The sequence below is a fragment of the Staurois parvus genome, unplaced genomic scaffold (assembly GCF_062004578.1).
Source record: "Staurois parvus isolate SC_StPar_1 unplaced genomic scaffold, SC_StPar_1.0 ptg003253l, whole genome shotgun sequence".
NCBI classification, from domain to species: Eukaryota; Metazoa; Chordata; class Amphibia; order Anura; family Ranidae; genus Staurois; species Staurois parvus.
Genome location: NW_028321049.1, coordinates 66,521 through 94,472, shown reverse-complemented (window position 1 = coordinate 94,472; position 27,952 = coordinate 66,521). Strand labels below are relative to the sequence as shown.

At 52.1% G+C, this 27,952-nt stretch overlaps 1 protein-coding gene across 1 annotated transcript in view; it reads right to left on the bottom strand.

The window, feature by feature from the left end:
* Positions 1-27,952, bottom strand: part of LOC149428417 (talin-1-like) — a gene marked incomplete at its 3' end in the record, with an annotated part of 143,341 nt that overhangs the window by 71,708 nt on the left and 43,681 nt on the right. The window contains 12 exon segments of the mRNA XM_089667438.1: positions 7,216-7,424; positions 11,306-11,414; positions 13,713-13,826; positions 14,075-14,255; positions 18,797-18,873; positions 19,525-19,626; positions 19,709-19,864; positions 20,008-20,112; positions 24,161-24,221; positions 25,678-25,805; positions 25,946-26,088; positions 26,301-26,453. Coding sequence (XP_089523564.1) covers positions 7,216-7,424; positions 11,306-11,414; positions 13,713-13,826; positions 14,075-14,255; positions 18,797-18,873; positions 19,525-19,626; positions 19,709-19,864; positions 20,008-20,112; positions 24,161-24,221; positions 25,678-25,805; positions 25,946-26,088; positions 26,301-26,453 — 1,538 coding nt within the window.

Below are 27,952 nucleotides of genomic sequence, written 5' to 3'. Positions count from 1 at the left end.
TGCAGGGGTGGGGGGTCAGCCTGTCAGTGGTGCCAGCATTGCTGCAGAGGGTGCAGGGGTGGGGGGTCAGCCTGTCAGTGGTGCCAGCATTGCTGCAGAGAGTGTGTGGGGGGGGGGGGGGGGGTGTCAGCCTGTCAGTGGGGCCAGCATTGCTGCAGAGGATGCAGGGGTGGGGGGTCAGCCTGTCAGTGGTGCCAGCATTGCTGCAGAGGATGCAGGGGTGGGGGGTCAGCCTGTCAGTGGTGCCAGCATTGCTGCAGAGGGTGTAGGGGTGGGGGGGTTGGCCTGTCAGAGCTCAGACCATACGCCGCACACTGCATCACATTGGTCTGCATGGCTGTCGTCCCAGAAGGAAGCCTCTTCTATAGATGATGACCAAGAAAGCCGCAAACAGTTTGCTGAAGACCAGCAGACTGAGGACATGGATTACTGGAACCGTCTCCTGTGGTCTGATGACACCAACATCAACTGATTGGGTTCAGATGGTGTCAGGCATGTGTGGTGGCAACCAGGTGAGGAGTACAAAGACAAGTGTGTCTTGCCTACAGTCAAGCATGGTGGTGGGGGTGTCATGGTCTGGGGCCCCATGGTGGTGGGAGTGTCATGGTCTGGGGCCCCATGGTGGTGGGAGTGTCATGGTCCGGGGCTGCATGGTGGTGGGAGTGTCATGGTCTGGGGCCGCATGGTGGCGGGGGTGTCATGGTCTAGGGCCGCATGGCGGTGGGGGTGCCATGGTCTGGGGCCGCATGGTGGCGGGGGTGTCATGGTCCGGGGCTGCATGGTGGTGGGGGTGTCATGGTCCGGGGCTGCATGGTGGTGGGGGTGTCATGGTCCGGGGCTGCATGGTGGTGGGAGTGTCATGGTCCGGGGCCGCATGGTGGTGGGGGTGTCATGGTCCGGGGCTGCATGGTGGTGGGAGTGTCATGGTCTGGGGCCGCATGGTGGCGGGGGTGTCATGGTCTAGGGCCGCATGGCGGTGGGGGTGCCATGGTCTGGGGCCGCATGGTGGCGGGGGTGTCATGGTCCGGGGCTGCATGGTGGTGGGGGTGTCATGGTCCGGGGCTGCATGGTGGTGGGGGTGTCATGGTCCGGGGCTGCATGGTGGTGGGAGTGTCATGGTCCGGGGCTGCGTGGTGGTGGGGGTGTCATGGTCCGGGGCTGCGTGGTGGTGGGGGTGTCATGGTCCGGGGCTGCGTGGTGGTGGGGGTGTCATGGTCCGGGGCTGCGTGGTGGTGGGGGTGTCATGGTCCGGGGCTGCGTGGTGGTGGGGGTGTCATGGTCCGAGGCTGCGTGGTGGTGGGGGTGTCATGGTCTGGGGCCCCATGGTGGTGGGAGTGTCATGGTCCGGGGCTGCATGGTGGTGGGGGTGTCATGGTCCGGGGCTGCATGGTGGTGGGGGTGTCATGGTCCGGGGCTGCGTGGTGGTGGGAGTGTCATGGTCTGGGGCCCCGTGGTGGTGGGAGTGTCATGGTCTGGGGCTGCGTGGTGGTGGGGGTGTCATGGTCTGGGGCCCCATGGTGGTGGGAGTGTCATGGTCTGGGGCTGCATGGTGATGGGAGTGTCATGGTCTGGGGCTGCATGGTGGTGGGAGTGTCATGGTCTGGGGCTGCATGGTGGTGGGAGTGTCATGGTCTGGGGCTGCATGGTGGTGGGGGTGTCACGGTCTGGGGCCCCATGGTGGTGGGGGTGTCATGGTCCGGGGCCGCATGGTGGTGGGGGTGTCATGGTCCGGGGCCGCATGGTGGTGGGAGTGTCATGATCTGGGGCCCCATGGTGGTGGGAGTGTCATGGTCTGGGGCCCCATGGTGGTGGGAGTGTCATGGTCTGGGGCCCCATGGTGGTGGGAGTGTCATGGTCTGGGGCCCCATGGTGGTGGGGGTGTCATGGTCCGGGGCCGCATGGTGGTGGGGGTGTCATGGTCCGGGGCCGCATGGTGGTGGGGGTGTCATGGTCCGGGGCCGCATGGTGGTGGGGGTGTCATGGTCCGGGGCCGCATGGTGGTGGGAGTGTCATGGTCTGGGGCCCCATGGTGGTGGGAGTGTCATGGTCTGGGGCCCCATGGTGGTGGGAGTGTCATGGTCTGAAGCCGCGTGGTGGTGGGAGTGTCATGGTCTGGGGCCGCGTGGTGGTGGGAGTGTCATGGTCTGGGGCCCCATGGTGGTGGGGGTGTCATGGTCTGGGGCCGCGTGGCGGTGGGAGTGTCATGGTCTGGGGCCGCGTGGTGGTGGGGGTGTCATGGTCCAGGGCCGCATGGTGGTGGGAGTGTCATGGTCTGGGGCCCCATGGTGGTGGGGGTGTCATGGTCTGGGGCCGCGTGGCGGTGGGAGTGTCATGGTCTGGGGCCGCATGGTGGTGGGAGTGTCATGGTCTGGGGCCCCGTGGTGGTGGGAGTGTCATGGTCTGGGGCCCCATGGTGGTGGGAGTGTCATGGTCTGGGGCCCCATGGTGGTGGGAGTGTCATGGTCTGGGGCCCCATGGTGGTGGGAGTGTCATGGTCTGGGGCCCCATGGTGGTGGGGGTGTCATGGTCTGGGGCCCAATGGTGGTGGGGGTGTCACGGTCTGGGGCCCCATGGTGGTGGGAGTGTCATGGTCTGGGGCTGCATGGTGGTGGGGGTGTCCTGGTCTGGGGCTGCATGGTGGTGGGGGTGTCCTGGTCTGGGGCTGCATGGTGGTGGGGGTGTCATGGTCCGGGGCCGCATGGTGGTGGGAGTGTCATGATCTGGGGCCCCATGGTGGTGGGAGTGTCATGGTCTGGGGCCCCATGGTGGTGGGAGTGTCATGGTCTGGGGCCCCATGGTGGTGGGAGTGTCATGGTCTGGGGCCCCATGGTGGTGGGGGTGTCATGGTCCGGGGCCGCATGGTGGTGGGGGTGTCATGGTCCGGGGCCGCATGGTGGTGGGGGTGTCATGGTCCGGGGGCCGCATGGTGGTGGGGGTGTCATGGTCCGGGGCCGCATGGTGGTGGGAGTGTCATGGTCTGGGGCCCCATGGTGGTGGGAGTGTCATGGTCTGAAGCCGCGTGGTGGTGGGAGTGTCATGGTCTGGGGCCGCGTGGTGGTGGGAGTGTCATGGTCTGGGGCCCCATGGTGGTGGGGGTGTCATGGTCTGGGGCCGCGTGGCGGTGGGAGTGTCATGGTCTGGGGCCGCGTGGTGGTGGGGGTGTCATGGTCCAGGGCCGCATGGTGGTGGGAGTGTCATGGTCTGGGGCCCCATGGTGGTGGGGGTGTCATGGTCTGGGGCCGCGTGGCGGTGGGAGTGTCATGGTCTGGGGCCGCATGGTGGTGGGAGTGTCATGGTCTGGGGCCCCGTGGTGGTGGGAGTGTCATGGTCTGGGGCCCCATGGTGGTGGGAGTGTCATGGTCTGGGGCCCCATGGTGGTGGGAGTGTCATGGTCTGGGGCCCCATGGTGGTGGGGGTGTCATGGTCCGGGGCTGCATGGTGGTGGGAGTGTCATGGTCCGGGGCTGCATGGTGGTGGGAGTGTCATGGTCTGGGGCCCCATGGTGGTGGGAGTGTCATGGTCTGGGGCCCCATGGTGGTGGGGGTGTCATGGTCTGGGGCTGCATGAGTGCTGCCAGCACTGGGGGGTTACAGTTCATTGAGGGAACCATGAATGCCAACATGTACTGTGACATACTGAAGCAGAGTATGATCCCCTCCCCCCACAGACTGGGCCGCAGGGCGATATTCCAACATAACGACCCCAAACACACCTCCCAGACCACCAGGGTCCAGATCTGAACCCTATTGAGCATCTGTGGGACCTCAAAGGGAAGGTGGAGGAGCGCAAGGTCTCCAACATCCACCAGCTCCGTGATGATGTCATGGAGGAGGGGAAGAGGACTCCAGTACAACCTGTGAAGCTCTGGTGACCTCCATGTCCAAGAGGGTGAAGGCAGTGCTGGAAAATAATGGCGGCCACACAAAATATTGACACTTTGGGCCCCATGTGGACCTTGTCACTTAGGGGCGGAGTCACTTTTGTTGCCGGTGGTTTAGACATTAATGGCGGAGTGTTGAGTTATTTTGAGGGGACAGGAAATCTCCATGTTATACAAACTGTACACTGACTACGTCACATTGTAACAGAGTGTCATCTCTTCAGTGTTGTCACATGGAAAGAGAGAATCAAATATTCACACAAATGTGAGGGGGGGGGGGCTCACTTCTGGGGGATATATATATATATACATTGTATACAGTCCGGGGGAGGGGGGGCTCACTTCTGGGGGATACTGTATATATATACATTGCATACAGTCCGGGGGGGGCTCACTTCTGGGAGATGCTGTGTATATATACATTGCATACAGTCCGGGGGGGGCTCACTTCTGGGGGTACTGTGTATATATACATTGCATACAGTCCGGGGGGGGCTCACTTCTGGGGGATACTGTATATATATACATTGTATACAGTCCGGGGGGGGCTCACTTCTGGGGGATACTGTATATATATACATTGTATACAGTCCGGGGGGGGCTCACTTCTGGGGGTACTGTATATATATACATTGCATACAGTCCGGGGGGGGGCTCACTTCTGGGGGTACTGTATATATATACATTGCATACAGTCCGAGGGGGGGCTCACTTCTGGGGGTACTGTATATATATACATTGTATACAGTCCGGGGGGGGGGCTCCCTTCTGGGGGGTACTGTATATATATACATTGTATACAGTCCGGGGGGGGCTCACTTCTGGGGGATACTGTATATATATACATTGTATACAGTCCGGGGGGGGCTCACTTCTGGGAGATGCTGTGTATATATACATTGCATACAGTCCGGGGGGGGCTCACTTCTGGGGGTACTGTGTATATATACATTGCATACAGTCCGGGGGGGGCTCACTTCTGGGGGATACTGTATATATATACATTGCATACAGTCCGGGGGGGGGCTCACTTCTGGGAGATGCTGTGTATATATACATTGCATACAGTCCGGGGGGGCTCACTTCTGGGGGTACTGTGTATATATACATTGCATACAGTCCGGGGGGGGCTCACTTCTGGGGGATACTGATATATATATACATTGTATACAGTCCGGGGGGGGCTCACTTCTGGGGGATACTGTATATATATACATTGTATACAGTCCGGGGGGGGCTTCACTTCTGGGAGATGCTGTGTATATATACATTGCATATAGTCCGGGGGGGGCTCACTTCTGGGGTACTGTGGTATATATACATTGCATACAGTCCGGGGGGGGCTCACTTCTGGGGGATACTGTATATATATACATTGCATACAGTCCGGGGGGGCTCACTTCTGGGAGATGCTGTATATATATACATTGTATACAGTCCGGGGGGGGGCTCACTTCTGGGGGTACTGTATATATATACATTGCATACAGTCCGGGGGGGGCTCACTTCTGGGGTACTGTATATATATACATTGCATACAGTCCGAGGGGGGGCTCACTTCTGGGGGTACTGTATATATATACATTGTATACAGTCCGGGGGGGGGGCCTCCCTTCTGGGGGGTACTGTATATATATACATTGTATACAGTCCGGGGGGGCTCACTTCTGGGGGATACTGTATATATATACATTGTATACAGTCCGGGGGGGCTCACTTCTGGAGATGCTGTGTATATATACATTGCATACAGTCCGGGGGGGGCTCACTTCTGGGGGTACTGTGTATATATACATTGCATACAGTCCGGGGGGGCTCACTTCTGGGGGATACTGTATATATATACATTGCATACAGTCCGGGGGGGGGCTCACTTCTGGGAGATGCTGTATATATATACATTGTATACAGTCCGGGGGGGGGCTCACTTCTGGGGGTACTGTATATATATACATTGCATACAGTCCGAGGGGGGGCTCACTTCTGGGGGTACTGTATATATATACATTGTATACAGTCCGGGGGGGGGGCTCCCTTCTGGGGGGTACTGTATATACATTGTATACAGTCCGGGGGGGTGCTCCCTTCTGGGGGTACTATATATATATATATACACTGTATACAGTCCGGGGGGGGGCTCCCTTCTGGGGGTACTGTGTATATATACACTGTATACAGTCCGGGGGGGGGCTCCCTTCTGGGGGTACTGTGTATATATACATTGTATACAGTCCGGGAGGGGGGGGGCTCCCTTCTGGGGGTACTGTATATATTGTATACAGTCCGGGGGGGCTCCCTTCTGGGGGTACTGTATATATTGTATACAGTCCGGGGGGGGGGCTCCCTTCTGGGGGTACTGTGTATATATATATTGTATACAGTCCGGGGGGGGGCTCCCTTCTGGGGGTACTGTGTATATATACATTGTATACAGTCCGGGGGGGGGGCTCCCTTCTGGGGGTACTGTGTATATATACATTGTATACAGTCCGGGGGGGGGCTCCCTTCTGGGGGTACTGTGTATATATACATTGTATACAGTCCGGGGGGGGGCTCACTTCTGGGGGTACTGTATATATATACACTGTATACAGTCCGGGGGGGGGGGCTCCCTTCTGGGGGGTACTGTATATACATTGTATACAGTCCGGGGGGGGGGGGGCTCCCTTCTGGGGGTACTGTGTATATATACATTGTATACAGTCCGGGGGGGCTCACTTCTGGGGGTACTGTATATATATATATACATTGTATACAGTCCGGGAGGGGGGGCTCACTTCTGGGGGTACTGTATATATATACACTGTATACAGTCCGGGGGGGGCTCCCTTCTGGGGGTACTGTGTATATATACATTGTATACAGTCCGGGGGGGGGCTCCCTTCTGGGGGTACTGTGTATATATACATTGTATACAGTCCGGGGGGGGGGCTCCCTTCTGGGGGTACTGTGTATATATACATTGTATACAGTCCGGGGGGGGGCTCCCTTCTGGGGGGTACTGTATATACATTGTATACAGTCCGGGGGGGGCTCACTTCTGGGAGATGCTGTATATATATACATTGTATACAGTCCGGGGGGGGGCTCCCTTCTGGGGGGGTACTGTATATACACTGTATACAGTCCGGGGGGGGGCTCCCTTCTGGGGGTACTGTATATACACTGTATACAGTCCGGGGGGGGGCTCCCTTCTGGGGGTACTGTGTATATATACATTGTATACAGTCCGGGGGGGGCTCCCTTCTGGGGGTACTGTGTATATATACACTGTATACAGTCCGGGGGGGCTCCTTCTGGGGTACTGTGGATGAACACACAAGGATGGCACATACCTCGGTGCTGGCGGGTTGGGCGGTCTTCAGCAGGTCAGATACGGCTCCTGCCAGGTTCTTGGCTGCGTGGAGAAGTTGTCTCCCGTTGCCTCCCTCATCCTCCATCAGAGCTGCAAGAAGCTTCACCCCGCGGGACATCTCCGTCAGGTTGGAACTGATGGTTGTGACGGCGCAGCCCACAGCCGTGTAATCCGTGTCTGCGGGATCACCTACAAGAAACACGTTACATACAACGTACTGGGCAATGTGCCCTACATACACCTTGGAGACACAGACACTGAGTACCAGCTCTACGGTCACGGAGGTCCGTACCTCTACAGTCACGGAGGTCCGCACCTCTACAGTCACGGAGGTCCGTACCTCTACAGTCACGGAGGTTCTTACCTCTACAGTCACGGAGGTCCGCACCTCTACAGTCACGGAGGTTCTTACCTCTACGGTCACGGAGGTCCGTACCTCTACAGTCACGGAGGTCCGCACCTCTACAGTCACGGAGGTCCGCACCTCTACAGTCACGGAGGTCCGTACCCCTACAGTCACGGAGGTCCGTATCCCTACGGTCACGGAGGTCCGTACCTCTACAGTCACGGAGGTCCGTACCCCTACAGTCACGGAGGTCCGTACCTCTACGGTCACGGAGGTCCGTATCCCTACAGTCACGGAGGTCCGTACCCCTACAGTCACGGAGGTCCGTACCCCTACAGTCACGGAGGTCCGTACCCCTACATTCACAGAGGTCCGTACCTCTACAGTCACGGAGGTCCGTACCTCTACAGTCACGGAGGTCCGTACCCCTACAGTCACGGAGGTCCGTATCCCTACAGTCACGGAGGTCCGTACCTCTACAGTCACGGAGGTCCGTACCTCTACAGTCACGGAGGTCCGTACCTCTACGGTCACGGAGGTCCGTATCCCTACAGTCACGGAGGTCCGTACCCCTACAGTCACGGAGGTCCGTATCCCTACAGTCACGGAGGTCCGTACCTCTACAGTCAGGGAGGTCCGTACCCCTACAGTCACGGAGGTCCGTACCTCTACAGTCAGGGAGGTCCGTACCCCTACAGTCACGGAGGTCCGTACCCCTACAGTCACGGAGGTCCGTACCTCTACAGTCACGGAGGTTCTTACCTCTACAGTCACGGAGGTCCGTACCTCTACAGTCACGGAGGTCCGTACCTCTACGGTCACGGAGGTCCGTATCCCTACAGTCACGGAGGTCCGTACCTCTACAGTCACGGAGGTTCTTACCTCTACAGTCACGGAGGTCCGTACCCCTACAGTCACGGAGGTCCGTACCCCTACAGTCACGGAGGTCCGTACCCCTACAGTCACGGAGGTCCGTACCTCTACAGTCACGGAGGTTCTTACCTCTACAGTCACGGAGGTCCGTACCTCTACAGTCACGGAGGTCCGTACCTCTACAGTCACGGAGGTCCGTACCTCTACGGTCACGGAGGTCCGTATCCCTACAGTCACGGAGGTCCGTACCTCTACAGTCACGGAGGTTCTTACCTCTACAGTCACGGAGGTCCGTACCTCTACGGTCACGGAGGTCCGTATCCCTACAGTCACGGAGGTCCGTACCTCTACAGTCACGGAGGTTCTTACCTCTACAGTCACGGAGGTCCGTACCTCTACAGTCACGGAGGTTCTTACCTCTACAGTCACGGAGGTCCGTACCTCTACAGTCACGGAGGTCCGCACCTCTACAGTCACGGAGGTCCGTACCTCTACAGTCACGGAGGTCCGTACCCCTACAGTCACGGAGGTCCGTACCCCTACAGTCACGGAGGTCCGTACCCCTACAGTCACGGAGGTCCGTACCTCTACAGTCACGGTGGTCCGTACCTCTACAGTCACGGAGGTCCGTACCTCTACAGTCACGGAGGTCCGTACCTCTACAGTCACGGAGGTCCGTACCTCTACAGTCACGGAGGTCCGTACCCCTAAAGTCACGGAGGTCCGTACCCCTACAGTCACGGAGGTCCGTACCCCTACAGTCACCGAGGTCCGTACCCCTACAGTCACCGAGGTCCGTACCTCTACAGTCACGGAGGTCCGTACCTCTACAGTCACGGAGGTCCGTACCCCTACAGTCACGGAGGTCCGTACCTCTACAGTCACGGAGGTCCGTACCCCTACAGTCACGGAGGTCCGTACCTCTACAGTCACGGAGGTCCGTACCTCTACAGTCACGGAGGTCCGTACCTCTACAGTCACGGAGGTCCGTACCTCTACAGTCACGGAGGTCCGTACCTCTACAGTCACCGAGGTCCGTACCCCTACAGTCACCGAGGTCCGTACCTCTACAGTCACGGAGGTCCTTACCTCTACAGTCACGGAGGTCCGTACCCCTACAGTCACGGAGGTCCGTACCCCTACAGTCACGGAGGTCCGTACCCCTACAGTCACGGAGGTCCGTACCCCTACAGTCACGGAGGTCCGTACCTCTACAGTCACGGAGGTCCGTACCTCTACAGTCACGGAGGTCCGTACCTCTACAGTCACGGAGGTCCGTACCTCTACAGTCACGGAGGTCCGTACCCCTACAGTCACGGAGGTCCGTACCCCTACAGTCACGGAGGTCCGTACCCCTACAGTCACGGAGGTCCGTACCTCTACAGTCACGGAGGTCCGTACCCCTACAGTCACGGAGGTCCGTACCCCTACAGTCACGGAGGTCCGTACCCCTACAGTCACGGAGGTCCGTACCCCTACAGTCACGGAGGTCCGTACCTCTACAGTCACGGAGGTCCTTACCTCTACAGCCACCGAGGTCCGTACCTCTACAGTCACGGAGGTCCGTACCTCTACAGTCAGGAAGGTCCGTACCTCTACAGTCAGGAAGGTCCGTACCTCTACAGTCACGGAGGTCCGTACCTCTACAGTCACGGAGGTTCTTACCCCTACAGTCACGGAGGTCCGTACCTCTACAGTCACGGAGGTCCGTACCTCTACAGTCACGGAGGTCCGTACCTCTACAGTCAGGAAGGTCCGTACCTCTACAGTCACGGAGGTCCGTACCTCTACAGTCAGGAAGGTCCGTACCTCTACAGTCACGGAGGTCCGTACCTCTACAGTCACGGAGGTCCGTACCTCTACAGTCACGGAGGTCCGTACCTCTACAGTCAGGAAGGTCCGTACCTCTACAGTCACGGAGGTCCGTACCTCTACAGTCAGGAAGGTCCGTACCTCTACAGTCACGGAGGTCCGTACCTCTACAGTCACGGAGGTCCGTACCTCTACAGTCACGGAGGTCCGTACCTCTACAGTCACGGAGGTCCGTACCCCTACAGTCACGGAGGTCCGTACCCCTACAGTCACGGAGGTCCGTACCTCTACAGTCACGGAGGTCCGTACTTCTACAGTCACAGAGGTCCGTACCTCTACAGTCACGGAGGTCCGTACCTCTACAGTCACGGAGGTCCGTACCTCTACAGTCACGGAGGTCCGTACCTCTACAGTCACGGAGGTCCGTACCTCTACAGTCACGGAGGTCCGTACCTCTACAGTCACGGAGGTCCGTACCTCTACAGTCACGGAGGTCCGTACCTCTACAAGAACGTTCATCCTAGGAGGCCTCTATACTTCCATAGTAACAATGGTATCCTCCATCAAAGGTTGGCGTCATTGTTTCCTCAGAGGTGAACCTACCACAACCAGCAGTGTAAACACGGTGCAACACCCTGGAGGCCTGGAAACCTGGGAAGCAACAACCTTGCTGGCCACTGAGACCGCCATCATACTAGAGACCAACCAAGAGCTGAGGAGAAGAGATGTGCTCAACTTCCTTCATATTATGAGATCTTCATATTGGAGATCCTGATATTTATGGGCTCACTGTGTGCTCAGGAGGTGGATGATGATGAGGGGACCTAGGGATCCCCACAATTCATCCGTGCTGGATGAGTAGGCAGGATCAGGTTCCTGTTAGACATCCCATCACTCAGTGCCCACTACTTGTTTCCATGAGACAGTAATAATAACTCTCCAGTACGTTTGTCTGCTCCATGGAAGGAAACGAGAAGTTCCTCCAATATCCAACCATACGCCTACATGGCAGACATCTGACGGATGTGGACCATCTCACCTGCAGTCAGGTTGACAACGGAGGCGGTTCCTGCGGTGATGGCGTCCACCTGAGAGTGGATCTCATGTTTGGATTCATCCATCTTGTTCTTCCTCCAAGCCTTGGCAGCCTGCAGGGAGAAATGTCATCACAAGACGAGCCCAGCTCTAGCGATCTGTCACCACGGGCATCAGTCCTCCAATGGTACAGCAAAGAAGGTCTCTGAGAGACAATATCACTGGAGGGGTCTATGGTGATGCTTGGCCTGTCCAAACTCCACAACATATGCCCACCTGACCTCTACAGAGGTCTAGACTGACCGTCCAACCCCCGCTCAGGTCTAGACTGACCCCATATAAACATCCAACCTCCACGTGAACACTATATGACTTCCCAACCACTGCTGAGGTCTACACAAACACTATATGAACATCCAACCTCCATTTAGTTCTACACGGTCATTATACAACCTTCTACTACACTATGTGACCATGCAGCCTCCATGGAGATGATATACTCTCACTATATGTTCAACCAGCTACTGATGAGGTCTATATTACACTAAGGGTGTCCATCCAGGCACCAGAGAGGTCTATACTGACACTACATGACCATTCCCACCCCTACAGAGGTCTATACTGACACTACATGACCATTCCCACCCCTACAGAGGTCTATACTGACACTACATGACCATTCCCACCCCTACAGAGGTCTATACTGAGACTACATGACCATTCCCACCCCTACAGAGGTCTATACTGAGACTACATGACCATTCCCACCCCTACAGAGGTCTATACTGACACTACATGACCATTCCCACCCCTACAGAGGTCTATACTGACACTACATGACCCTCCCCCTACAGAGGTCTATACTGACACTATATGACCATTCCCACCCCTACAGAGGTCTATACTGACACTACATGACCATTCCCACCCCTACAGAGGTCTATACTGACACTACATGACCATTCCCACCCCTACAGAGGTCTATACTGACACTACATGACCATTCCCACCCCTACAGAGGTCTATACTGACACTACATGACCATTCCCACCCCTACAGAGGTCTATACTGACACTACATGACCATTCCCACCCCTACAGAGGTCTATACTGACACTACATGACCATTCCCACCCCTACAGAGGTCTATACTGACACTACATGACCATTCCCACCCCTACAGAGGTCTATACTGACACTACATGACCATTCCCACCCCTACAGAGGTCTATACTGACACTACATGACCATTCCCACCCCTACAGAGGTCTATACTGACACTACATGACCCTCCCCCTACAGAGGTCTATACTGACACTATATGACCATTCCCACCCCTACAGAGGTCTATACTGACACTACATGACCATTCCCACCCCTACAGAGGTCTATACTGACACTACATGACCATTCCCACCCCTACAGAGGTCTATACTGACACTACATGACCATTCCCACCCCTACAGAGGTCTATACTGACACTACATGACCATTCCCACCCCTACAGAGGTCTATACTGACACTACATGACCATTCCCACCCCTACAGAGGTCTATACTGACACTACATGACCATTCCCACCCCTACAGAGGTCTATACTGACACTACATGACCATTCCCACCCCTACAGAGGTCTATACTGACACTACATGACCATTCCCACCCCTACAGAGGTCTATACTGACACTACATGACCATTCCCACCCCTACAGAGGTCTATACTGACACTACATGACCATTCCCACCCCTACAGAGGTCTATACTGACACTACATGACCATTCCCACCCCTACAGAGGTCTATACTGACACTACATGACCCTCCCCCTACAGAGGTCTATACTGACACTATATGACCATTCCCACCCCTACAGAGGTCTATACTGACACTACATGACCATTCCCACCCCTACAGAGGTCTATACTGACACTACATGACCATTCCCACCCCTACAGAGGTCTATACTGACACTACATGACCATTCCCACCCCTACAGAGGTCTATACTGACACTACATGACCATTCCCACCCCTACAGAGGTCTATACTGACACTACATGACCATTCCCACCCCTACAGAGGTCTATACTGAGACTACATGACCATTCCCACCCCTACAGAGGTCTATACTGACACTACATGACCATTCCCACCCCTACAGAGGTCTATACTGACACTACATGACCATTCCCACCCCTATAGAGGTCTATACTGACACTACATGACCATTCCCACCCCTACAGAGGTCTATACTGAGACTACATGACCCTCCCCCTACATAGGTCTATACTGACACTATATGACCCTCCCTCCCCCCTCCCCCAGAGGTCTGTACTGATACTATACGACCTCTCGGCCAATGATCATCTACCACAGAAGCCTGTATGGACACACGTCTGGCATGGAGTACTCACAGCATCTTGCCCCAGGGGTGGAAGAGTATCAAAGTCATCCAGGGAGGCCTGGGCCGCGTTCACAGCTTGCATACTTGAGTTGATCGTACCAGTGAGGGCCTGCTGGGCCGAGGTCTGCAGAGGAGGAACAGAAACAATGAGCATACTCTCAGCTGAGGGCACTGCTACTTTCAAGGACAAAGCAGGTAAGGAGGACTCCACAGACAAGCAGTGTAGAGGTCCTACATAAGTGGTCACCTACACGGTATACACCGGTCAGGGTGATAGAAGAGGAGAGAGAACAAGAGGACACACAATGACCAATGAGGAGTGAGGGAAGAAATGACCAGATATGTAGCACATGACGTCATCCACAGTCTTACCAGTGGTGGCATGTGTCCCCAGTGCATCTGGCCACTTGTGATCTGCTGCTGAGCCTGTGGCATGGAGCCCACCTGGAAGTTTTCTGGTCCTCCAGCCCCTGACCGCATGATGGCTGGAAGAGCTACAGAGCCATGCTCCACCTTCCCCACCGTGTTAAATTGCTGCTGAAGAACCGTGGACCTGAAGAGGAGCAGAGAAGGTTCGTTATCTTCCATATGACGGTTCAGGGGCCTCCAACCTGGATAACGACTTTTCATTATATCATAGGATAGTGCCCCAAAACCTGGACTATGACCTTCCATCATATGATAGGTCCCCAAAACCTGAACTATGACCTTCCATCATATCTTAAGATGGCTCCCCAAAACCTGAACTATGACCTTCCATCATATCTTAAGATGGCTCCCCAAAACCTGGACTATGACCTTCCATCATATCTTAAGATGGCTCTCCAAAACCTGGACTATGACCTTCCATCAAATCATAATAGGGCTCCCCAAAACCTGGACTATGACCTTCCATCATATCATAATAGGGCTCCCCAAAACCTGGACTATGACTTTCCATCATATCATAAGATGGCTCCCCAAAACCTGAACTATGACTTTCCATCATATCATAATAGGGCTCCCCAAAACCTGAACTATGACCTTCCATCATATCATAATAGGGCTCCCCAAAACCTGAACTATGACCTTCCATCATATCATAAGATGGCTCCCCAAAACCTGGACTATGACCTTCCATCATATCATAAGATGGCTCCCCAAAACCTGGACTATGACCTTCCATCATATCATAAGATGGCTCCCCAAAACCTGAACTATGACTTTCCATCATATCATAAGATGGCTCCCCAAAACCTGAACTATGACTTTCCATCATATCATAATAGGGCTCCCCAAAACCTGAACTATGACCTTCCATCATATCATAATAGGGCTCCCCAAAACCTGGACTATGACCTTCCATCATATCATAATAGGGCTCCCCAAAACCTGGACTATGACCTTCCATCATATCATAATAGGGCTCCCCAAAACCTGGACTATGACCTTCCATCATATCTTAAGATGGCTCCCCAAAACCTGAACTATGACTTTCCATCATATCATAATAGGGCTCCCCAAAACCTGAACTATGACCTTCCATCATATCATAAGATGGCTCCCCAAAACCTGGACTATGACCTTCCATCATATCTTAAGATGGCTCCCCAAAACCTGAACTATGACCTTCCATCATATCATAATAGGGCTCCCCAAAACCTGGACTATGACCTTCCATCATATCATAATAGGGCTCCCCAAAACCTGGACTATGATCTTCCATCATATCTTAAGATGGCTCCCCAAAACCTGAACTATGACTTTCCATCATATCATAATAGGGCTCCCCAAAACCTGAACTATGACCTTCCATCATATCATAAGATGGCTCCCCAAAACCTGAACTATGACCTTCCATCATATCATAAGATGGTTATCCAAAACCTTCATTCATATGACTTCTCAGAGGTCCCCAAACCTGAAATATAACCTTCCATCCCATCATATGACGTCTCAGAGGTCCCCAAACCTGAAATATAACCTTCCATCCCATCATATGACGTCTCAGAGGTCCCCAAACCTGAAATATAACCTTCCATCCCATCATATGACAGCCCAGAGGTCCCCAAACCTGAAATATAACCTTCCATCCCATCATATGACGTCTCAGAGGTCCCCAAACCTGAAATATAATCTTCCATCCCATCATATGACTTCTCAGAGGTCCCCAAACCTGAATTATAACCTTCCATCCCATCATATGACAGCCCAGAGGTCCCCAAACCTGAATTATAACCTTCCATCCCATCATATGACGTCTCAGAGGTCCCCAAACCTGAAATATAATCTTCCATCCTGTCATATGACTTCTCAGAGGTCCCCAAACCTGAATTATAACCTTCCATCCCATCATATGACAGCCCAGAGGTCCCCAAACCTGAATTATAACCTTCCATCCCATCATATGACATCTCAGAGGTCCCTAAACCTGAATTATAACCTTCCATCCTGTCATATGACGTCTCAGAGGTCCCCAAACCTGAAATATAATCTTCCATCCCATCATATGACTTCTCAGAGGTCCCCAAACCTGAATTATAACCTTCCATCCCATCATATGACAGCCCAGAGGTCCCCAAACCTGAATTATAACCTTCCATCCCATCATATGACGTCTCAGAGGTCCCCAAACCTGAATTATAACCTTCCATCCCATCATATGACGTCTCAGAGGTCCCCAAACCTGAATTATAACCTTCCATCCCATCATATGACAGCCCAGAGGTCCCCAAACCTGAATTATAACCTTCCATCCCATCATATGACGTCTCAGAGGTCCCCAAACCTGAAATATAATCTTCCATCCCATCATATGACTTCTCAGAGGTCCCCAAACCTGAATTATAACCTTCCATCCCATCATATGACGTCTCAGAGGTCCCCAAACCTGAAATATAACCTTCCATCCCATCATATGACGTCTCAGAGGTCCCCAAACCTGAAATATAACCTTCCATCCCATCATATGACAGCCCAGAGGTCCCCAAACCTGAAATATAACCTTCCATCCCATCATATGACGTCTCAGAGGTCCCCAAACCTGAAATATAATCTTCCATCCCATCATATGACTTCTCAGAGGTCCCCAAACCTGAATTATAACCTTCCATCCCATCATATGACAGCCCAGAGGTCCCCAAACCTGAATTATAACCTTCCATCCCATCATATGACGTCTCAGAGGTCCCCAAACCTGAAATATAATCTTCCATCCCATCATATGACTTCTCAGAGGTCCCCAAACCTGAATTATAACCTTCCATCCCATCATATGACAGCCCAGAGGTCCCCAAACCTGAATTATAACCTTCCATCCCATCATATGACATCTCAGAGGTCCCTAAACCTGAATTATAACCTTCCATCCTGTCATATGACGTCTCAGAGGTCCCCAAACCTGAAATATAATCTTCCATCCCATCATATGACTTCTCAGAGGTCCCCAAACCTGAATTATAACCTTCCATCCCATCATATGACAGCCCAGAGGTCCCCAAACCTGAATTATAACCTTCCATCCCATCATATGACGTCTCAGAGGTCCCCAAACCTGAATTATAACCTTCCATCCCATCATATGACGTCTCAGAGGTCCCCAAACCTGAATTATAACCTTCCATCCCATCATATGACAGCCCAGAGGTCCCCAAACCTGAATTATAACCTTCCATCCCATCATATGACGTCTCAGAGGTCCCCAAACCTGAAATATAATCTTCCATCCCATCATATGACTTCTTAGAGGTCCCCAAACCTGAATTATAACCTTCCATCCCATCATATGACAGCCCAGAGGTCCCCAAACCTGAATTATAACCTTCCATCCCATCATATGACGTCTCAGAGGTCCCCAAACCTGAAATATAATCTTCCATCCCATCATATGACTTCTCAGAGGTCCCCAAACCTGAATTATAACCTTCCATCCCATCATATGACAGCCCAGAGGTCCCCAAACCTGAATTATAACCTTCCATCCCATCATATGACGTCTCAGAGGTCCCCAAACCTGAATTATAACCTTCCATCCCATCATATGACTTCTCAGAGGTCCCCAAACCTGAATTATAACCTTCCATCCCATCATATGACGTCTCAGAGGTCCCCAAACCTGAATTATAACCTTCCATCCCATCATATGACGTCTCAGAGGTCCCCAAACCTGAATTATAACCTTCCATCCCATCATATGACAGCCCAGAGGTCCCCAAACCTGAATTATAACCTTCCATCCCATCATATGACGTCTCAGAGGTCCCCAAACCTGAATTATAACCTTCCATCCCATCATATGACGTCTCAGAGGTCCCCAAACCTGAATTATAACCTTCCATCCCATCATATGACAGCCCAGAGGTCCCCAAACCTGAATTATAACCTTCCATCCCATCATATGACGTCTCAGAGGTCCCCAAACCTGAAATATAACCTTCCATCCCATCATATGACGTCTCAGAGGTCCCCAAACCTGAATTATAACCTTCCATCCCATCATATGACGTCTCAGAGGTCCCCAAACCTGAATTATAACCTTCCATCCCATCATATGACGTCTCAGAGGTCCCCAAACCTGAATTATAACCTTCCATCCCATCATATGACAGCCCAGAGGTCCCCAAACCTGAATTATAACCTTCCATCCCATCATATGACGTCTCAGAGGTCCCCAAACCTGAAATATAACCTTCCATCCCATCATATGACGTCTCAGAGGTCCCCAAACCTGAAATATAACCTTTCATCATATGACGGCTCAGTGGTCTCGTATTTTGATGGCCTGAATATAATTGGGAGGACTTCTCTCCAGGAAGGGGCAGGTACAGAAACAAACCAAATACCCCAATATACAAATAATAGTGTCCAGAGGTCACATGACGGTGGATTTCTGCCAATTGTTTTTGTTTTTTTTTTTCATTCAAAATGTTTGCAGATAATTTCCCTCCCCTGATCCGGTTTCCATCTAGGAAAGGAGACCACCAGGGTGGGGACATTTTTATTTTCCCGCAGAGCTTCCTCGCAGAACAAGGAGCCACATTCATTATGGAAGGGCCCCAGAAATGACAATAAAAAGGAACAGAAATAGGAGTCCCGTCTTCAGGGGGGACATCTTACTTCTTGGGTGACACAGAGTCCTCCAACATGGTCGATTCTTCATCTCCCTCCAAACCAAAGTGGTCTTTACTCTTTTTCTAACCAGAGAAAAATGGAGACAACAGACTGTTAATTGTAGTAGAACAGAGGTGCATTGTATGTAGCAGGAGGTCCAAGGCTTTCCCCTGTAGAGGCCCTTAGCCTAGGGAAATTTAAAGAACATGTCCCATTGTTGGTGCTATGAGTGGACGGAGGATACATTTGAGGCTCTGTGAGGTGACATCACTCCAAAGACCTGAGCTAGAGGAGCCCAAAGCGGAGGTAGGCTATGGTAGGAGGAAGTGACATCTTTCTAGGGATTTGAGCTAGAAGAGCTCAAAGCGAAGCTGGGCTAATGGAGAACCCCAAGATTGAGCCTGACTACTGGAGAACCCCAAGACTTAGCCTGACTACTGGAGAACCCCAAGACTTAGCCTGACTACTGAAGAACCCCAAAGCTGAGCCAGGATAATGGAGGACCCTAAGGTTAAGATGGGCTACTGAAGAACCTCAAGGCTCAGCCAGACTCTGGGAGGCCCAAGGCCGAGTCAAGCTACTATAGAATCCGAAAGCTGAGCCGGGCTACTAGAGGATTCCACAGCTGAGCTGGGCTACTTGAAGACCCCAAGAATGAGCCAGGCTTTTGAAGGACCCCAAGGCTGAGCTGGGCGGCCTGTGTCTGCAAATGACAGAGAAAGATAGTTTCTTACCTTCTTGAGAATGATATCGATGTATCCGGCAATGAGCTGGGCAATCTGCTCTCCTTCTGTGGTCTGCACTGAGTAATATCCATCCTGATAGTCTCCAAAGTCCTAAGACAGGAAAGGACCCCCCATCAGCACAGTCAGGAATACGCCCACAACACACATGGGTGTAAGCAGATTGAGATCTCACCAGTGTGAAGCTCTTCGGAGAGGCGGCCCAACGTTTGATGTTGGTGAGGTTCCACTCCTGGATCACCTCCTTGGTCTTCTCATCCACCCTCATCACACATTCCTTAGTGATCCCCAACAGACGAGGAACCAGCTTGTTCTTCCCTTTCATCTTTTCCTGCAGGAAGACAACAGACGAGATTTACACGAATTAGGACACCTCCAAACTGAGAAAAACAAGGAAGCCCAATCTGAAAACCAGCCTCCACCAAAAAAAACAAAGTACAGGGACAATTCCAGAGCAGCACCTTCCCTGCTCACCTTCACCAGGAAGAAGGACACACCGTATGTCTTCAGGGACCGGGCCAGCTTCACGTATCGCACCTTGGCTTCAATTTCACTCATATTTCCGCAATTCTTGTGAGCCTACAAGAGAGGACGGTCGTATACCTGTCATCCACACTGATGGATCCTATATGGATGGATGGATCCTATATGGATGGATGGATCCTATATGGATGGATGGATCTTATATGGATGGATGGATCCTATATGGATGGATGGATCCTATATGGATGGATGGATCCTATATGGATGGATGGATGGATCCTATATGGATGGATGGATCCTATATGGATGGATGGATCCTATATGGATGGATGGATCCTATATGGATGGATGGATCCAATATGGATGGATGGATCCTATATGGATAGATGGATCCTATATGGTTGGATGGATCCAATATGGATGGATGGATCCAATATGGATCTTATATGGATGGATGGATCCAATATGGATCTTATATGGATGGATGGATCCTATATGGATGGATGGATCCAATATGGATCTTATATGGATGGATGGATCCTATATGGATGGATGGATCCAATATGGATCTTATATGGATGGATGGATCCTATATGGATCTTATATGGATGGATGGATCCTATATGGATGGATGGATCCAATATGGATCTTATATGGATGGATGGATCCAATATGGATGGATGGATCTTATATGGATGGATCCTATATGGATGGATGGATCCTATATGGATGGATGGATCCTATATGGATGGATGGATCCAATATGGATCTTATATGGATGGATGGATCCTATATGAATGGATGGATCCTATATGGATGGATGGATCTTATATGGATGGATGGATCTTATATGGATGGATGGATCCTATATGGATGGACGAATCTTACATGGACGGAGGGATCTTACATGGACGGACAAATCTTACATGGATGGACGGATTTTACATGGACGGAGGGATCTTACATGGACGGAGGGATCTTACATGGACGGACGGATCTTACATGGACGGAGGGATCTTACATGGACGGACGGATTTTACATGGACGGAGGGATCTTACATGGACGGAGGGATCTTACATGGACGGAGGGATCTTACATGGACGGAGGAATCTTACATGGACGGAGGGATCTTACATGGACGGAGGGATCTTACATGGACGGAGGGATCTTACATGGACGGAGGGATCTTACATGGACGGACGGATCTTACATGGAGGAATCTTACATGGACGGACGGATCTTACATGGACGGACGGATCTTACATGGACGGAGGAATCTTACATGGACGGAGGAATCTTACATGGACGGATCTTACATGGATGGAGGAATCTTACACGGATGGAGGAATCTTACACGGATGGAGGGATCTTACACGGATGGACGGATCTTACACGGATGGACGGATCTTACACGGATGGACGGAGGAATCTTACATGGATGGAGGGATCTTACATGGATGGACGGATCTTACATGGATGGAGGAATCTTACATGGATGGAGGGATCTTACATGGATGGAGGGATCTTACATGGATGGAGGGATCTTACATGGATGGAGGGATCTTACATGGATGGAGGGATCTTACATGGATGGAGGAATCTTACATGGATGGACGGATCTTACATGGATGGACGGATCTTACATGGATGGACGGATCTTACATGGATGGACAAATCTTACATGGAGGGATCTTACATGGATGGAGGAATCTTACATGGATGGACGGATCTTACATGGATGGAGGAATCTTACATGGATGGACGGATCTTACATGGACGGATCTTACATGGATGGACGGATCTTACATGGATGGACAAATCTTACATGGACGGATCTTACATGGATGGACGGATCTTACATGGATGGACGGATCTTACATGGATGGAGGAATCTTACATGGATGGACGGATCTTACATGGATGGAGGAATCTTACATGGATGGACGGATCTTATGTGGACTCATGTGACTAGATGACCCCATGGGGCTGCAGGCTGCCCCCCCCCCCCCATGTATATAGTATCTGGGGTATAGCATACTGGGGAATAGCATAGGGGTGACATTCCTGGTTATCACCCAATGAGAACATTCTCCCCAATGAGGAGAGAGGTCGGGGGTTGGGTATGAGATGCAGTGAGGAGCACACACGGCTCCTGTATTCCCTTCTACAGTGGATATAAAGTCTTCACACCCGTTACAATGTCCGGTGTCTGGGATGTAATAAAATAAGACAGAGATCAATCATTTCAGAACTTTTCCCCCTTTAATGTGACCTATAGACCGTACAACTCGGCTGAACAACAAACTGAAATCTTTTAGGTGGGGGGAGGTAAACATAAAAAACTAAAATAATCTGGTTGCATAAGTGTTCACACCCGTACACTAATCCTTTGGTGATGCCCTTTTGATGTGATTCCGGCACTCAGTCTGTTTGGGGAGGAGTCTATCAGCACGGCACATCCTGACTTGGCAATATTTGTCCGCTCTTCCATATCTGTCAGATTGTGTGTCATCTCCTGCGCACAGCCCTCTTCAGATCCCCCCACAGATCTTCCATCGGATTCAGGTCTGGGCTCTGGCTGGGCTATTCCAGAACTTTCCATCTTCTCCTGGTGAAGCCATTCCTTGGTGGATTTGGATGGATGCTTTGGGTGGTTGTCATGCTGAAAGATGAAGTTCCTCTTCATGTTCATCTTTCTAGCAGAAGCCGGAAGATTTTGTGCCGATATTGACCGGGATTTGGAGCTGTTCATAATTCCCTCCACCTGGACTAAGGCCCCAGTTCCAGCTGAAGGAAAACAGCCCAAAAGCATGATGCTGCCACCACCATGCTTCACAGTGGGTATGGGGTTCTTTTGGTCATGTCTTGTTTTTACGCCAAACATATCTTTTGGAATTCTGGCCAATAGTCCATCCTTGGTTCCATCGGACCAGAACACATTTCCCACATGATCCTGGGAGACTTCATATGTGTTATTACAGAATGTAGCCGGGCTTGGATGGTTTTCATGGTAAGAACAGTCTTCCGTCTTCCACTCTCCCCCATAGCCCAACATATGAAGAACACGGGAGATTGGTGTCACATGGACCACACAGCCAGGACTTGACACATATTCCTGCAGCTCCTTTCTCGTTGCTGCAGACATCTTGGCCACCTCCCACACCAGTTTTCTTCTCGTCTTTTCCTCCATTTTGGAGGGACGTCCACTTCTTAGTAATGTCACTGTTGGGGACGTCGCTGTTGGGGACGTCGCTGTTGGGGACATCGCTGTTGGGGACGTCGCTGTTGGGGACGTCGCTGTTGGGGACATCGCTGTTGGGGACGTCACTGTTGGGGACGTCGCTGTTGGCGACGTCGCTGTTAGGGATGTCGCTGTTGGTGATGTCACTGTTGGTGAGGTCACTGTTGGTGAGGTCACTGTTGGTGAGGTCACTGTTGGTGACGTCACTGTTGGTGACGTCACTGTTGGTGACGTCACTGTTGGTGACGTCACTGTTGCACCATATTTCCTCCACTTGATGATGACTGTCTTCACTGTGTTCCATGGGATATCTAATGCCTTTTTCTTTTGTCCCCTTCTCCTGACTGATACCTTTTAGCAATGAGATCCCTCTGATAATTGGAAGCTCTCTACGGACCACGGCTTTTGCTGTAGGATGCGACTAAGAAAATGTCAGGAAAGACCGACTAGAACAGCTGAACTTTATTTGGGGTTAATCAGAGGCACTGTAAATGATGGCGGGTGAGTACTGACTCCTATTTACCATGATTGTGGATGTTATTGCTTCATTCTGAACACCGCGACATCCCCAATTATAAGAGGGCGTGCACACTTATGCAACAACATTATTTTAGTGTTTTAGGTTTACTTCCCCCCTGAAGTTTATAGGTCACATTAAAGGTGGAAAAAGTTCTGAAATGATTTATCTTTGTCTCATTTTTTTACATCACAGAAATCTGACATTTTACCCGGGGGGGTGTGAAGACTTTTTATATCCACTGTACATACATGTATGTCGTATACACTAATCCACTCATTATATTATACCCGGGTGGAACTGATGGAGGTGTGGCCATATACTGTGAGCTCTGCCCACACAGGGCATCTATACCGTGCTGTGTACACATGCTCCGCCTACTCACCAGGAAGATCTTGCGCTCCCCCTTCTGTTTGATGTATTCTTTCGGCAGAAAATCCTTCAGGCTGCAGGAAAAGTGGCATCAGATGTCACGTTAAAAACTCTGGATTTCACAATCATATCCATGTACAGTCCACCTTCACTGATTGTTACACAAAACGAGTCCAGCAGACTGGACCGGTCCCACTGACACACAGATCCAAATCGCTACCGTCTATGAGCAGGGCGATGGAAGGCAATCATCCAATCATCAGCGGGACAGGACCCCACCAATGGTCCAATCATCAGCGGGACAGGACCCCACCAATGGTCCAATCATCAACGGGACAGGACCCCACCAATGGTCCAATCATCAACGGGACAGGACCCCACCAATGATCCAATCATCAGAGGGACAGGACCCCACCGGTGGTCCAATCATCAGCGGGACAGGACCCCACCAATGGTCCAATCATCAGAGGGACAGGACCCCAACAATGATCTAATCATCAGAGGGACAGGGCCCCACCGATGATCCAATCATCAGTGGGATAGGACCCCAACGATGATCCAATCATAAGTGGGATAGGACCCCACCGATGATCCAATCATCAGAGGGACAGGACCCCACCGATGATCCAATCATCAGAGGGACAGGACCCCACCGATGATCCAATCATCAGAGGGACACGACCCCACCGATGATCCAATCATCAGAGGGACAGGACCCCACCGATGATCCAATCATCAGAGGGACAGGACCCCACCGATGATCCAATCATCAGAGGGACAGGACCCCACCGATGATCCAATCATCAGAGGGACAGGACCCCACCGATGATCCAATCATCAGAGGGACAGGACCCCACCGATGATCCAATCATCAGAGGGACAGGACCCCACCGATGATCCAATCATCAGAGGGACAGGACCCCACCGATGATCCAATCATCAGAGGGACAGGACCCCACCGATGATCCAATCATCAGAGGGACAGGACCCCACCGATGATCCAAACATCAGAGGTACAGGACCCCACCGATGATCCAATCATCAGAGGGACAGGACCCCACCGATGATCCAATCATCAGAAGTACAGAACAACCAGAGTGGGGCCTGTCTTCACGGAAGGAGGCCAGAGCCAGTCCTCTCTTACTGAAGGGACCCGAGTTGGGTGTCTTCTGGAAGGGAGGGGAACCACAGTTGGGTGTGTCCTGGGAGGCAGAAAGGGGTGACCACCAGAGTGGGGCTTCTTCGGGAAGGGAGAGGAACCACAGTTGGGTGTCTCCTGGGGGGCAGGAAGAGGCTGACATCAGAGTGTGGCTTCTTCTTGGAGGGACAGAAGGGAGGAGGACTGCAGTGAGCACTAGAGACAGGTGTCAGAGAGGTAGGTACATATATGAGGTCCTTCCCATTGGGTGGAAGACACTGAGCACAACCCTAATCCTGTCTCAGGTGAACTGTACTCCCTCTCCCACTTCTAGTAACTGAGTCGAAGGCCCGCAACCCCCACCCCCCCTTCCTCCCCTACTCCATACTCACTCCAAGAAGCCTGGCTTGTGCTTCATCTCATTATGGGGTCCAAACTGCACCAGGCATTGGTAGCCAGCAAACTCACAGGCTTTATCGAAGGAGACAGGATGAGAGCCATTCAGAATGTCATCCCGAGCCTGGAAAACAGGGAATGTGGAGGACACCAAGGGCGGTTAGTACAAGGAGTGACAGGGGTAGGTAGGTAAGTAGTAGAGACCGTTACATACACCCAACATCAGAGGGATCACAGAGGTAGTTAGACATAGGAGGTAGGTACCTGTACATAGAGGAGATTGAGCTGAACAGGGTCCCTGGAATCGACATTCTGGTCAGAATAGAAGAATTTCCGTCTCAGAAGAAGAGTCTCATTTTCATCTACACCTTGTTCTCTTAACGTCCGCCCCGGGTCCAGCCAATTCACTGAATGAAGGAAAATCATCACCACACACATCACCAATCATCAATACAACTGAAACATCAGCCACATACACCCTTTTCTGGGGGTTACAGGTGGGCTGAAATACCAAGCGGCTTCTTCTATCTCCAGGGACTTCAACACTGAGGTGTCTATATTGGAGTTCCCAGCTCCTCCCACCTTCACCTCCTCTCATTCCAATATTCATGCAGCTTACACTCATCATCTGTGTGAAGCTTCTGTTTCAGTTTCTCCATTTTCTTGTCATCTCGGAGAAGGGTTTTGTCTCGTTTCAGGGTTCCAGTCACCTCTTCCTTCTTCTCCTCAAACACTTCCCGCACCAGAGAATATTCATCGTAGTTGGTGATACCTGCGGAGAGAAGAACGTATGAGGAGAGACCACAAGCCATCTGCCTCCCCCCCGGAGTCACCATGCTGTATCCATCAGATGATACAAGAAGAAAACAAGAAAAATACAAGACGACCATCTATGGTCAGGACCGACAACAGTCTATTGTTACTGTAAATGTAATGTAGAGATCTCATAACCAATAGGGGAGGAATTATGACCTACCTGTAAAGTCCATGTCTTGGAGAACAGCACAGGACACAAAGTACCCTCACACTCTGGATTATAGGCTTGAACCTTTAGGTGGTAAGACACACCCCCTGGACCTCTCTCCTATAACCCTCTACCACTCCAAGCAATGCAGAGCAAATGAAGAAATGGAAGAGAGGGTGCCCTGTGTCCTGTACTGTACTCCATGATATGGAATTTACAGGTAAGGCAAACTTTCTCTGATCGTCATCGCACAGTACAGGACACAGGTAAACAAACCATAAACCCTGGGACATCACCAAGCAATGAATGAGAAGGGTGTGCAACAACCAGGCAAACAGAGCTCTTCCAAACAACAAGGGTGAACAGATCCAACATCAGAGAAAGAGCCTTGTCGCTGAAAACTGCATCTGCAGAAGGTTGGACATCCACCTGGTAGAACTTTGAAAAAGTATGAAGGACCAGGTGGTGGCTTTACACAACCAGGATACAGAGGCCTGATGCCGGAAAGCCCAGGAAACTCCAACCGATCTGGTAAAATCGGTACATAAAAGCACAGGAGGAGATTTGTGCTCGGGACTGTGAAGTCCAAAGGAGGGTGTGAGGTCCAACGGAGGGTGTGAGGTCCATCCGAGAGTGTGAGGTCTCTCCGAGAGTGTGAGGTCCATCGGAGGGTGCGAGGTCCACCCGAGAGTGCGAGGTCCACCCGAGAGTGCGAGGTCCACCCGAGAGTGCGAGGTCCACCCGAGAGTGCGAGGTCCACCCGAGAGTGCGAGGTCCACCCGAGAGTGCGAGGTCCACCCGAGAGTGCGAGGTCCACCCGAGAGTGCTAGGTCCACCCGAGAGTGCTAGGTCCACCCGAGAGTGCTAGGTCCACCGGAGAGTGCTAGGTCCACCGGAGAGTGCGAGGTCCACCCGAGAGTGCGAGGTCCACCCGAGAGTGCGAGGTCCACCCGAGAGTGCGAGGTCCACCCGAGAGTGCTAGGTCCACCCGAGAGTGCTAGGTCCACCCGAGAGTGCTAGGTCCACCCGAGAGTGCTAGGTCCACCCGAGAGTGCTAGGTCCACCCGAGAGTGCTAGTTCCACCCGAGAGTGCTAGGTCCACCCGAGAGTGCTAGGTCCACCTGAGAGTGCTAGGTCCACCCGAGAGTGCGAGGTCCATCGGATGGTGCGAGGTCTATTAAGGTCCATCGGACGGTGTGAGGTCTATTAAGGTCCATTGGAGAGTGTGATGTCCATCGGAGAGTGTGAGATCTATCAGAGTGTGTGAGGTCTATTGGATAGCATGAGGTCTATTAAGGTCCATCGGA